General features: G+C 37.0%; 1 protein-coding gene across 1 annotated transcript in view; it reads left to right on the forward strand.

Moving 5' to 3' along the window:
• Positions 1-13,815, forward strand: part of LOC308406050 (uncharacterized protein) — a gene marked incomplete at both ends in the record, with an annotated part of 40,896 nt that overhangs the window by 8,161 nt on the left and 18,920 nt on the right. The window contains 9 exons of the mRNA XM_080896854.1: positions 3,878-4,252; positions 4,338-4,504; positions 4,646-4,758; positions 4,879-4,948; positions 9,182-9,257; positions 11,436-11,513; positions 12,770-12,886; positions 13,312-13,506; positions 13,593-13,756. Of these exons, the coding sequence (XP_080752980.1) occupies positions 3,878-4,252; positions 4,338-4,504; positions 4,646-4,758; positions 4,879-4,948; positions 9,182-9,257; positions 11,436-11,513; positions 12,770-12,886; positions 13,312-13,506; positions 13,593-13,756 (1,355 nt within the window). The remainder of the gene's footprint in view (positions 1-3,877; positions 4,253-4,337; positions 4,505-4,645; positions 4,759-4,878; positions 4,949-9,181; positions 9,258-11,435; positions 11,514-12,769; positions 12,887-13,311; positions 13,507-13,592; positions 13,757-13,815) is intronic.

Genomic DNA, 13,815 nt, shown 5'->3' on the forward strand with positions numbered 1-13,815 from the left:
GCTAAGCGGAAGGAAGGGGGCCGGGGACTGGTGAGTGTCAGCACCACAGTCCAGGATGAGACAAGGAACATCCAAGAATACATTGGGAAGATGGCCCCAACTGACCGAGTGCTCAGTGAATACCTCAGGCAGCAGAAACCCAAGAAAGAGGAGGGAGACGAGGAACCATCATGGAAGGACAGGCCCCTGCACGGTATGTACCACCGGCAGATAGAGGAGGTGGCTGATATCCAGAAATCCTACCAGTGGCTGGACAAAGCTGGACTGAAAGACAGCACAGAGGCACTAATCATGGCAGCACAAGAACAAGCTCTGAGTACAAGATCCATAGAGGCTGGGGTCTATCACACCAGGCAAGACCGCAGGCTGTGTAAAGATGCCCCAGAGACAATCCAGCACATAACAGCAGGGTGCAAGATGCTAGCAGGCAAGGCATACATGGAACGCCATAACCAAGTGGCCGGCATAGTGTACAGGAACATCTGTGCCGAGTATAACCTAGAAGTCCCGAGGTCAAAATGGGAGATGCCCCCAAGGGTGGTGGAGAATGACCGAGCTAAGATCCTGTGGGACTTCCAGATACAGACGGACAAAATGGTGGTGGCTAACCAACCGGACATAGTGGTGGTAGACAAACAGAAGAAGACGGCCGTAGTGATCGATGTAGCGGTTCCGAATGACAGCAATATCAGGAAGAAGGAACACGAGAAGCTGGAGAAATACCAAGGGCTCAGAGAAGAGCTCGAGAGGATGTGGAGGGTGAAGGTAACGGTGGTCCCCGTGGTAATCGGAGCACTAGGTGCGGTGACTCCCAAGCTAGGCGAGCGGCTCCAGCAGATCCCGGGAACAACATCGGAGATCTCTGTCCAGAAGAGCGCAGTCCTGGGAACAGCTAAGATACTGCGCAGGACCCTCAAGCTCCCAGGCCTCTGGTAGAGGACCCGAGCTTGAAGGATAAACCGCCCGCAGGGGCGTGCTGGGTGTTTTTTGTATATATGTGTGTGTGTGTGTATATATATATATATATATATATATATATATATATATATATATATATATGTGTGTGTGTATATATATATATATATATATATATATATATATATATATATATATATATGTGTATGTGTGTGTGTGTGTATATATATATATGTGTGTGTGTGTATATGTATATATATGTGTATGTGTATATATATATATATATATATATATATATATATATATATATATATATATATATATATATGTATATATATATATATATATATATGTGTGTATGTGTGTGTGTATATATATATATGTGTGTGTGTGTATATGTATATATATGTGTATGTGTATATATATGTATATATCACCTGGATCACCTGTTGAGAAAAAAAAAGAGAAAACAAGCAAAAAAGAGAGCAAGATAATAAACAACATCATTGCAATAATCTATGTGTATATAACAGTAAATACTAAATATTGAATATTATTGTGCAGCACGTAAGATCAACAATGCACAGTGTGCTTTGAGGTAGCAGCCAAAAAAGGGTGTAGTTTACATCCGTGAGCACCTGTGTGTACACCTGTGAGCATGGGCGTGCTTGTATTCAAAAGGTTCCTTCATGTAACCCTCTGCTAGAGGGTGTGGGGAGCCATAGCCCCGTCCTCCAGGGCACGAAGCAGGTATGGAGGAGATCCAGGCTCCAGACATCCAGAGACCCCCAGAGCACAAGAGACCAAGGAAGACCAACAGAGGGGCAACCGTGCCACTCTCCCAGAAAGAGCTGAGGAGAGCCCCAGATGAGGGATCACCAGCAGCCGGGGAGCAGAAGCCAGAGGGGGTTGCAGTGACGTGCCCGTGAGCTCCGCCGGCAGCAAGCTGTGCCAGAGTGACCGAGCACCCCACCCCCCGAAGTGGCCCGACCGAGCCACAGGCACCAGGCCCCGACAAGAAGCCACCGGGAGTGAGGTGCATACCTGAGCGCCCAGCCCCGAACACCGAGAACCACCAATACACCAATGTCTGAGGGCATCAGCCACTGGCAGGGGAAGTGGTGGGGGGAGATAGTCCTCCGTACCTTGGAGGGCTTGAGATGCTGCAGTATGCAAAAAAAGTTTAATTAGAACAGAAGAGAAAATACTTTAAGCAGCAACAAAATATACAGTTTGTTACATCCTGAGAAAAAAGTAAAACATCTGAACCTTAACCCATGCATTTAACTTGTTGAAAACTAAACTTGAGACAGAAAGGCCCACAAACAAACAGCAACTGAAATCTGCTGCAGTAAAGGCCTGAAAGGCCATTTAAAATGAGGAAACAGCACGTGGCGATGTTAGCTGTGATGTGATGTTGTGGTGATGTCAGTTATTTAATTTGTCCAATTACTTTTAAACTTGGGTCAAAAATGCTTGTTATGGAAAATGTAACAATAACCTGCAACACACCCAGTGCCATTGCAATGTGGAGAGAGCATCCCAGTGAAACACTAGGACCATCTCTGAAATGTGGCCACCGCCCTTACATCTTATATACAGAGACACAGACAAAGAACATTCCACAAACTCTTCCATGTTGGCCCCTCTCACAGGGGGGCTATACCTTCTCCCTCACAGAGAGAATTATGACCTTGTTTTCTGCTTGGCCGTCACCTATAGATATACATCCCTGATAAGGAGGAGTCCCACTATCTGTTTAACATCTCCCATTACAATGGCCTCACTGTGTTAACATTCCACATGCATGCAAACTGGTGACAGGAGTCCTCTTACTATGGTAAAGTGAGAAAGTGATATTACTATAACTAATGTGATATGTTAAAATATGTGATTAATACATGAGAAAAGAAATTTGCCTCCACATGCTTTAGTTACTCAAATTGTTATGCAATCTTTTTGTTCAACCCACTGATTAAAGCTGGAAGTCTGCACATCAACTGCATCTGGGTTGTTTCATTTAAAATTCACTGTGATAATGTACAGAACTAAAATGAGAAAAAAAAGTTGTCTCTGTCAAAATATTTATGGACTTAACTGCATTTCTATCTGTTGTTTAGCTTCTGCAGAATTCTTGTCTGACAAGAAATCAAACAGCAGATGTCGCCACTATCAGCAGTTGGCTTGTTGTTTGGGCACGCTTTGTATAATTTTGGTGTTGGGCATCATAGCAGTCAGTGTCTATCGTAAGTATGAAAACATCCATGCATTAACTCAGTCTTAGACATAAATAACAGCACTTTAGATGAATTATATTGGTCACAAGAAAATGTTGTTAAACAATGTTTAACAACATTTTGTTCAGGAAACAAATAAGACTAATTTCTTGATTAATATATTTTTGACCATTTAAAAAATACTTGTGATTTTTCAGTTTTAACTTTTTCTTTTTAGATGCAAATTCCCCAAAAGAATATGCAAACCAAGAAATGATCCCAAACAAAGCAGTTGATGCAATTTTACATTGTAAATATTCTATAATAACATTGAATACAGTGGTTTTAATGTGATACACAAAGAAACATAACAGTAGTCATTAGGGCAGTCCTTATGCTGTGACTGCTGAAACAACCAGTCTGCAGCTACATTACCAAAAGAATCCCCAACAAAAATGCACTTTTATACTTTTAATAACATTTTCATAAAATTAGAACCTCTATTGCATTGTGGGAATTTTCATCTCATTTACCCATTAAGGAAATATTAGACCAATTATAGAATTGTGGGTTTTATTCATATTAAAAGATTTTCTCATAAAATCTAAGAAAAAAAGGGTAGCTAGTAAAAGAAGTTTAATTAGAACAGAAGAGAAAATACTTTCAGTGGTAAAATTATAAAAACAAAATGTGAAAATGAAAAGTGCATCATTACCATGTCTTGAAAGCTAATTTTAATTTCGCAGATGTCACATCAATTCATGAGATTGATGAAACTGAGCTGAACCAACTGAAAGAAAACCAAACAACTTTAAACGCTGTCAATTGTAACCTGACAAAACTCAACAACAAACTCAACTCAGACAATGAAGACTTGAAGAGGAACCAAACCAAGCTCACACTCCAGATGAACAACCTGACTCAAGTCATCACTGTCTTAGAGAAAAATGTGACAAACCTGACTGCAGAAAACCAGAACCTTAGAGGGAAAAATGAGGAGCTGGAGGCAGAGAAGAAAAACCTAACAGACCAAATACAAAACATGACAACATCGTGGAATGAGCTCAATGTTAGTCGAGCTCAATGGAGCATTGATGCCTACTGTCCCAAGACCAATAACAGTATGTTCCAAATATATTAGTACAAAAATACCAAATGTAATATAAATATGCAGTGATGTTTATTAATTGATCTCTATCCTTGCAGACCGAATGTGTGTTGTTTGTCAGACTGGCTGGCTTCCCTTCCAGTCAGACTGCTATGCAATTAATAATCCTGAAGCTCCTAAGCAGCAGAAAATCTGGAAAGGTGCTCAAGATGACTGTATAGGAAAGATTTCAGATTTGGCTGTTGTGAATAATGAAACAGAAAAGGTAATGAGAAACCAGCGGGACTCTAAATCTAATCTAAAAATAATTTGTGCCACAATGTTTTAGGAAAAATATTTATTATATATTTTTTGATATGATATGTGATCTATTTAATATCTCTGAAAACTTTCTTTCTATTCTCAGAGTTATATCAGTGGCAACACCTGGTGGAATTCAGGAAACCATGCATACTGGATTGGTCTGAGAGTCAAAGATGGGAACTGGAAGTGGGTGGATGGAAGGAATCTGACTAACAGGTAGGAGACACCTTGAATCAAAAATCATTTTAAATATTTTTGAAAATTCGGGATAAATTAATTATGTCTTATTTTATGTCAATATTGATTCCCCTTCATCAAACCTGTGATTTTTCTTAGTGCCTGGATCCCAGGGTCTCCTACTGATGGTCAGTGTGCAATCTCTGTCAGAAGTCAAGGATTTAAGTCAGTGAGCTGTAGTGAGCAGAACCGATGGATCTGCAAGAAAAAAGCCTTAACTCTTTGAATACTGCAGTACAATGTCACATGACTCCTGGATGTTCTGAAAATATAATATTAATAATGATGTTCATATCAGTAAAAATATAAGTAAATATATAAATATATTGAAATATGAAGACTGCTTTATGATTTTTGTATATTTAAAAAAACATGCCAAGTATTTTAATTTTACTTAGAAAGAAAAAAGGAAGTAAATTAACCTGTTTTTGAAATCAAATAATTGCCATATTGTTACTGACTTTCTCTTGTTAACAAACGTTTTAAACAAAAGTTGTAGCTAAAACAACACTTTCCAAACTGCTGTAACATGATGAGAAAGAAAGAGAGCTGGCCTCTATATTTGGACTGTCAGCATCAGCCACAGAGCAGCAGAGAAGAACAGGAAGTTCAGCTCATATAAGTTTTATGTTTTGTATTTTATACATATTCTTTGTCAAATCAAGTCCAGTTTTTCAACATTGTTGTTATATTGTATTTGGTGGGGGTTTTAATAATTTTTGTTTTCTTTCAGTTTTACATTTTCCAAATTAGATTCAATTACTTTTCAGTGGCTCTATATTTTAATTGCTAACACATTCAATTGGAGGTTCACTGGTTTCTTGCAGGAGATGCAAAATAATACTAGCAAATCAAACACACAACCCTTGTGAGAAGGGAGCAGCTGAAAGTAACACACAGATTCAGTTACTTTCAGAGAAAAGTTATTAACTTGAGTTTAGTTTCTATTAGGCTCAATGCTAATTTTAGTTAAACTATAACATGGTAATAGTGTAGCACAGGGCAATATCTAAGAAGCTCAGAATGGTTATTGGAAATGTTTGCTCTGCATAAGTGAGTACATCCATAATTTTTCTTGCAAAGTCTGAAAATAAGTTGTTAAACAAAGTTTTTAGTTTAGATGCATGGTAGTTTGCTTACTCATTAATCCCAAGACAATCTTGTAGGTCCTTGTTTTGAGTTGTCGTCTGTAACCATGTTAAGATGCGCTTGATTCCTAAAATTCACTTTGAAAAATTTTGGCGATTTGAAATTTTACTGAAGTACATCGGATCTATTAAAAGCCTGGAAGATATAAATAAATGGTTTAACATGTGACTCGTATACATTTGAGCAGGTAACAAGCCCGAACCAAAGAACCAAGGTCACCTACAGTAATAACAGACACAAGTGTTGATTCAATAAATGCCCTGACATCTATATCACTATAATCACTAAACACTATATCATACCTCTCACTATTATACACATACCTGTATGTGTAGACTAAGCACATAAAAGTGAGAGGTGATGGGAATAATTCATCAAAAGCTTTTTTTTCATCCAAAACATGATCTAAAATGGAAATTCTTGTTATTATAAATGTGTTTGACATTTAAAAAAAAAAAAAAGCAGTCACCACCAGTGTCTAATTTAATCTAATTAACATAACATTAACAACTGATAACCAACAGGTGGTGTTGTTTATGTTTTTGAATAAACATTTTATGAAAATACATCACTTTCTTTCTTCTTTTTTTTTTTTTTAGTAGAATGAAGATTTACGATTTGTTGTAGAGAACAGCTGTAGAGTTTTATGATCAGCTGCTTTGCAGCGGCGATACCAAACACAAGTACAGTACACTGTTTAAATGCCCTCAGAGGCAGTAGGCCAGCAGTGCCTGTTGGTGTAGGAAGTGTTTTCAGTATTTTTAGGAAGAACGATTCCTGTTGTTCTTCCTTCATCACTGCTGTAGTGTTGTTACTAGTTTATCATAGGAGTGTATCGGAACCACAACCATGTTGACCAGTGTGACGATAAAACTAGAGAGGTGAGGTTGAGATGGTCTGAACATGTGCAGTGGAGGGATAGTGGCTCTATTGGACAGATAATTTTAATTATGGAGCTGCCAGGCAACAGTAAATAAGGAAGGACATGCAGAGGATTGGTGCATAGTATAGTACATTGTAGTTTAAGCTAGAACAGTAATTAGGTTTAGGTTTGCTGCTGGGCATCTTGTGATCTTAAAGAAAAATAATCCTGGATAAAAAAAAAAGTAGTTTACACATCCTCCTATGTTTATAATAGTTTCTATTGTGTGTCTGATCAATGTTTGTTCCTCCGTACTTACCATCTGTTCGACTTCCTTTACTGTCTTTCATGCAGTGCATGCTAAAACAAGCTTGAGCACCCACATACGTGCAAAGCCTGAAAAACCTGAAAAAAACCTGAAAAAGATATTGACAAATCGTTACATTAAAAAGGAAAATTGTGTGTTTGTTTTAAGGGTCTTCAGTCATGGCAAGAAAAAAAATGTCAATACCAAAAAAACAACAGCTGAGGAAAGGTGAACTAGCAGCCGAAGAACAAGCTGTAGATGAACTTTGTGGGTTAAAACTGCTAATAATCTGTCCTGTCACACCAACTCAGCATTGTTTCTTCTAACACAGCGATCAACAAACTTCTCTATCATGTTTAAAATTAGTTAAAAATGCTGTTTCACAATTTAAAAATACGCAAATGTTCCTTTATTTTGTAAGGATCACATTTTTCATAATGATTAATGTTTTTTGAACCACAACATGAAAAAGTATGATGAGACTTACAAAGAAATACAGTACATATAACAGTCATACATGTATTTGAAATTTCATCTTTGTGTCATGTTTATTCCAGTCTCATGTAAGGAAACCTTAAACCACGAAGATTTCTATTTTACAGCTTTTGTATTTAAAGTGTATAATTTAATTTACTTTTATGGCAAATTTAACTCACCAAGCTGCTTTTTGTATGTGAAAGAGAGTTGGTAAGTAGAAGAGTTCATACTTGAGTAATTGTGAAGTAAAGGTTTAGAAAGTCTGATTGTTTTTACAGAGGAAAGATACACTCAGCAGACTCATATAACCAAGTTTCACAGCCTCCTCCAGAGTAAATAGACTCAGCACATTCATAACTGAGGTAAACGGAGGAGTAACAACCTACACTATTTTTACAGCAGTCAAGTTTATTTGTCCTACAGCAGCCACCGTAGCTAGGATTATGCACTTCAACTGAGAAGTGCAGGAAAACTGAATTCAGCTGACTATGATCTGCAACCTACTAACAGCTAGCAGGGATATTTTCCACATTGTACCTTTAAGAAGAAAAACGGTTGGATGTATGAATCTAAAATCTAAATTGATGATTTCACATAGACATACGCAATTTGAATCTACTGACAATGAAGATTAAAAGTTAAAAATGAGGCTCTTCTATTCATAAATTCATAGCTGTTGTAACATGTTTGATCAAGATGAGGTAGAGGAAGAGTTGGCCACTACATTTGGACGTCATTAACAAAGCACCCTGTCAACGTCAGTCACAGAGCTGCAGTGAGGAACGGGAAGTCCAGCTTATGAAATGAGTCTCATGTTGTCTGTTTTACATATGTTGTTTTTCCAGTTTGTGTTCAGTGTTTTTCAGTTAATTTTCAGAGTGAATTATTTGTTTTGGTTAGTTTTATATATTTATATCCATTTTAGTTTTGTATATATCTTTTTGTTTATTTTGTTAGTATCAACTATAATATGTTTGGTATTTTTTAGATGTAAAAAGCTATCAGTTGTTATTGATTCACAGACTTTCTCATGTACACACCTAGAGCTTTATATTTATAAAGATCTAGATAGGCCAATGGTGCCTCATGTCATGTGGACAAAATCAGAAGCTGAATATAATCAACTGAAACATTACTCTGTGAAAAATACCTCCAAAGGACATTTTTCTCATTTTTTTCAGTTTACATGTTTTTTCTAGTTGCTTGTTTTCCAATCTTTAAATACGGCCCATTTTCTCATTTTCAGAATATTTTGGAACTTTCCACTCACAAAGGAACCAAAGCACCTGATATCAAACCGATCTTGTGCATTCATTAAATACCATCAAATCTGCAGCAATTGTGCTGCCGATGCTATCATGCTGGTATGAACCAATATCTGTGAGTCATGTTTCCAGCTCCTTGTTGAATCTACGCCATGAAGAACCTGGTACTAGCAAGGTGTACCTAATAAAGTGTAATAAAGTGAAAGACATGGACAGCTTACTTTGTCAGCCAAAAGCAGAAGTTGCTAAATGAGATGGGTGTGACAGAGTTAAGAAACAACTTGCTCTGTGGCTGTAACGCGGTAGTATCTCTCTGTCTATAATCGCTTAAATCTCAACAAGACTGTAAGGATGGCAGACGAAGAAGTTAACTATGCCTCAGTCACATTCAACACCAAGAAACTATCCCGATCACAAGGTAAGTTAAGTTTTTCAAATATACTGCAAGAAGAAAAGATAAAGCCAACACTGCAAATTTACACAATACGGATGTTTTTTACTGGTGTTTTCTGCAGTAATAGAGGTTAGAAAAAAAACTTGTAGAAATCAGGTCCAAGTTAGCTGTTAAGCTAACTATCCCACCAGAATATTGAGGGGATTCATTCAGATGCCCAAACGACCTAAACTGATAGCTTGGAGATCTGACTTTGATGCATCCTGGTTGTGGTGGTGGCTGATGAGGGGGAGGTCGGGGTATCTGCTTGGACCGTGTCCACAACCACAACCCCTCCCCACTTCCTAAATGGATGGGAGAAAATGTAAAGAAAAATGTATTTAATTAAATAAATAAATAAAAAGTGTAAAAGTCACACTTTGTTGAAAGACGATGAACCATTAAGAATGAGTGTGTCCTCTGTGAACCAGTTCTAATCCACTGGAATTTACAGTATTATTTCATCTATCCATCCATTTCTTTAACTACTTATCCCATGCAGACTAGTTGCATTTGCATGATGTTTAACTACAGATACTTTTACTACAGCTACACTGAGCAAAGAACTATTACATCCAAATAATAAAAAAGCATTAGAAGGAATTTGACTGCAAAATAAAGGTTCAATATTTCACCACCTACCACTTCAAGATACAATAACTGATGTGAGCTATGCTGGACGGGCTGTGGACTAGTTGGGAACTTGTCCAAGGTTGGTTGAAAAAAAAAGAAATTAAACAGAAATAAATGTTGGAGCCAGAATTGAAGAATGATCTATTAATTACTATCAGTCAAAGGTTTGAACGCACCTTTTCATTTAATGGTTTTTCATTATTTTTACTACTTTCTACATTGTTATTCATGCTGAAGAAATCAAGTATGTAAAGTAAGATATATGGAATTATGAAGCAAAGAAAAAATTGATAAATGACTCTAAACATATTATATATTTAGATTCTCAAAGTAGCTGCTCTTTGCTTTGTTGACTGTGCTGCAAACCCTTGGCCTTCTCTCAATGAGCTTCATGATCCCCTGAGATAGTTTCCCCTTCACTGGTGTGCTTTATCAGGGTTTATTTGTATTTTAAGAATTGAAGGTCAATCAGTCCTGAAAACTGCTCGAACTTTGAGTGTGTCCCCAATTGCAGTTGCAAAAACCATCAACCATCGGTTGAAACTGGCTCACACGAAGACCAAGAATCACCTCTCTTGACTATTAAGGCTGGTTTATAGCCAGCAAGTTAACAGCACCTCAGATTAGAGCCCAGATAAATGCCACCCAGAGTTCCAGTAGCAGACACATCTGTACATTAACTGTTGAAGGAAACTGCGCAAATCAGGCCTTTATAGTCAAATAGAAACACAAGGAATGGACATTAGACCAGTGGAAACCTGTGCTTTGGTCTGGTGAGTCCAAATTGAGGTTGTGCTTTGTTGGTGACACTGTTGGAGATTTAATCAAAACTGAAGGCACACTGGACCAGCATGGCTATCACAGCATCCTGTAGCTACATGACATCACATCTGGTTCGCGTTTAGTTGGAGCATCATTTATTTTTCAACAGAACAATGACCCCAAACACACCTCCAGGCTGTGTAAGGAATATTTCACCAAGAAGGAGAGCGATGGAGTGCTGCACCAGTTGGCCTGGCCTCCAGAGTCATCTGACCTAAACCCAGCCGAGATGGTTCTGGATGAGATGGACCGCAGAGTGAAGCAAGAGGGCCAATAATTGCTCAGCATCTCTGGGAACTCCTTCAAGACTGTTGGAAATCCACTTCAGGTGACGACCTCATGAAGCTCATTGAGAGAATGGCACGACTGTGCAAAGCAGTGATCAAAGCAAAGGGTGGATATTTTAAAGAATCAAGGATATTAAACATGTTTTGAGTTATTTCACACTTTTTTGTTTACTAGATAATTTCATCTGTGTTCATTCATAGGTGCATTCCTTCAGTTAGAATCTACAATGTAAATAATCATGAAAATAAAGAAAGATCATTAAATGGCTGGTAATGTATATTTATACACATATCTATATGGACATCTGCTGCATTTATCTTTTTTGTTGTATTAATGAATAAAAGAAAGTTAAACGAACTACTAAATAGGCACTATAAAGTCCTATATTTGTGAATACTAATAAATCTTTAAACCTTTCAGTTAAAAAAGAGGAGGAAACCATTTATGATGATGTGAAAGTGAAACATAAAGCAACGGAACAAACTCCTGACACAAACAGTGAGTAATAAAAAGAAATCACAAATCCACCTGTAATCATGTCTAACACTGCAAAGATTTTTTTAAACTTTTACTACAAGATGTGGTGATGAGTACTAATCAGCTTCTAAATTCATTTACAGTGTGTTTTCATGCTATTATCCTTCATGTTCATAAGGGTTGGTAGGAGAGTACACTCTATAAAGGCTTTCATTGTAAAAGACAGGGGAGAGCAGGCCTCATACAGTACAGAATGCGTTCAGCTTGTCAAATTTACATAAATCTTCGATCGCTAGCAATGTGACTCTGAAGTGCTGTACTATATGTTTGTAAGTTTTCTCTCCAACAAACACAACAATGTTAACAAAATGGTTTGCACCGTCAAAGGCAGCTGCAGCTGCCTTTGGTTTCACTCTATAATAGGCTACTGGACTTATTTTTCTACCAGTTTGAAATTTGAGAATGTTTAACCTCCTACGACCTGGCGTCCACATATGTGGACATCACATTTTGGGTTATTTATACCAAAATACTCAATTTTGCTCTACAAGGGCCTGATATCCACTTATGAGGACATTATACTGCTACTGTTCTATCAAAATTTTAAATGAATATCCTTATATGTGGAGGTAAAATGAGGTAAAAAAAAAAAAAATCTGGTAATTCTTTGTTTTTACATTCATACCCCAATATGGCCAAATATCAAAGAGAAATTAAAAATGCATGCTGTGGAAGAGTTCAGGTCTTAGGAGGTTAAACAAGAGAGAAAAGTGTAAAAATGTTCATGCCTGTCTGAGTATGTAGTGTGTAGTGAGGCGTTTTACAGCCGTAAAACACCTATAGTAATTGTAAAAAATAAAGTTGACTACTTGGTTTGACCTACCATGATTTCACTTATCGCGGGTTATTTTTAGAACGTAAATCCCGCGACAAACGAGGGACCGACCACTGTAAAGGAGTTGTCTGTATTAATTTTTCAAGAATTGTTCTCTTATTTTTTAACCACACATTGAATTTTACCATTTCCCATTTATAGAAATATCTGTTTAAAACTGGATTATTTATTGGCAGAAAATTATTTACTTTAAAAAACAGTGTGTACATGTGCATTTTAGAGCCGATATGAGACTTGAGCATTGCAAGATTAAATATAATATTTATTTTCTCAGATTTTTTTCTCTGGAAATGTATGCAACTTTTAATAACCAATAAACAATAATGACATTCATTAAGCAATGAATGTAAAGTAAGTAAAGCAATATATTTCTGTCCTGTAGACGTCTCGATTGACGAGAGATCAGACAGTAGACGTCATCACTATCAGCAGTTGGCCTGTTGTTTGGGCACATTTTGTGTCATTTTGGTGTTGGGCATCATAGCAGTCACAGTATACCGTAAGTATGAAAAAGATCAGTCAATACATACACTCACTTTAGAGCTCAGACAGATTTTAAAGCCTTTTTTAAAACAACTTAACAGTCATACTTAAACTAATTTCTGTTAGTATTTGTAAAAGGAAAAAAATGTCATTTCTGGAAAAAAACTAATTACTGAAGAGAAAAAAGCAAAAGATACATTTTAATGAATACAATTTTGACTACATGTAATATTTTTGTGATTAGTTTTTATCTTTAGAGTCAACCTTCCACAAAAAAAAGATGCAACACTGAAATGATTTCACACAAAATCTGTGTATATGTGATTTGAGATACAATAATAAGCAATATTCTATAATAACAGTGAATGCAGCGTTTTTTAAGACAATCCATAAGAAAAAAACATGTATGATGCGACCTAACATGAGACTCTATTCTGTTAGAAAAACAGGTGATGAACCTGACTGCAGAAAACCACAGCCTTAGAGAGAAAAATGAGCAGTTGGAGGCTCAGAATAAGGGGCTGGAGACAGAGAAGGAAAATCTAACAGAACAAATACGTGACATATCATGGAACAATCTCATTATTAGTCGATCTCAGTGGAGCATTGATGCCTACTGTCCCAAAGAAAATAACAGTATGTTCCAAATATATCATGTACAAAAATACCAAATTTAACAGAAATATGCAGTGATGTTTATTAACTGAGCTCTATCCTTGCAGACAGAGCATGTAAGCCTTGTCAGAATGGATGGGATCATGTTGAGTCCAGCTGCTATGCAGTTAATAATCCTGAACGTGATGAATGGAAAACCTGGGAAGAAGCTCAAGAAAACTGCAGAGAAAAGAGTTCAGATTTACCTGTTGTTATTAATGAAGAAGAAAAGGTACTGAGAAAACTGTGGGACACTTTATGACAGACTTCATGAAAATAAAAATGTAATTT

The sequence above is a fragment of the Rhamphochromis sp. 'chilingali' genome, assembly GCF_963969265.1.
Source record: "Rhamphochromis sp. 'chilingali' genome assembly, chromosome: 11".
In the NCBI taxonomy this organism is placed as follows: domain Eukaryota; kingdom Metazoa; phylum Chordata; class Actinopteri; order Cichliformes; family Cichlidae; genus Rhamphochromis; species Rhamphochromis sp. 'chilingali'.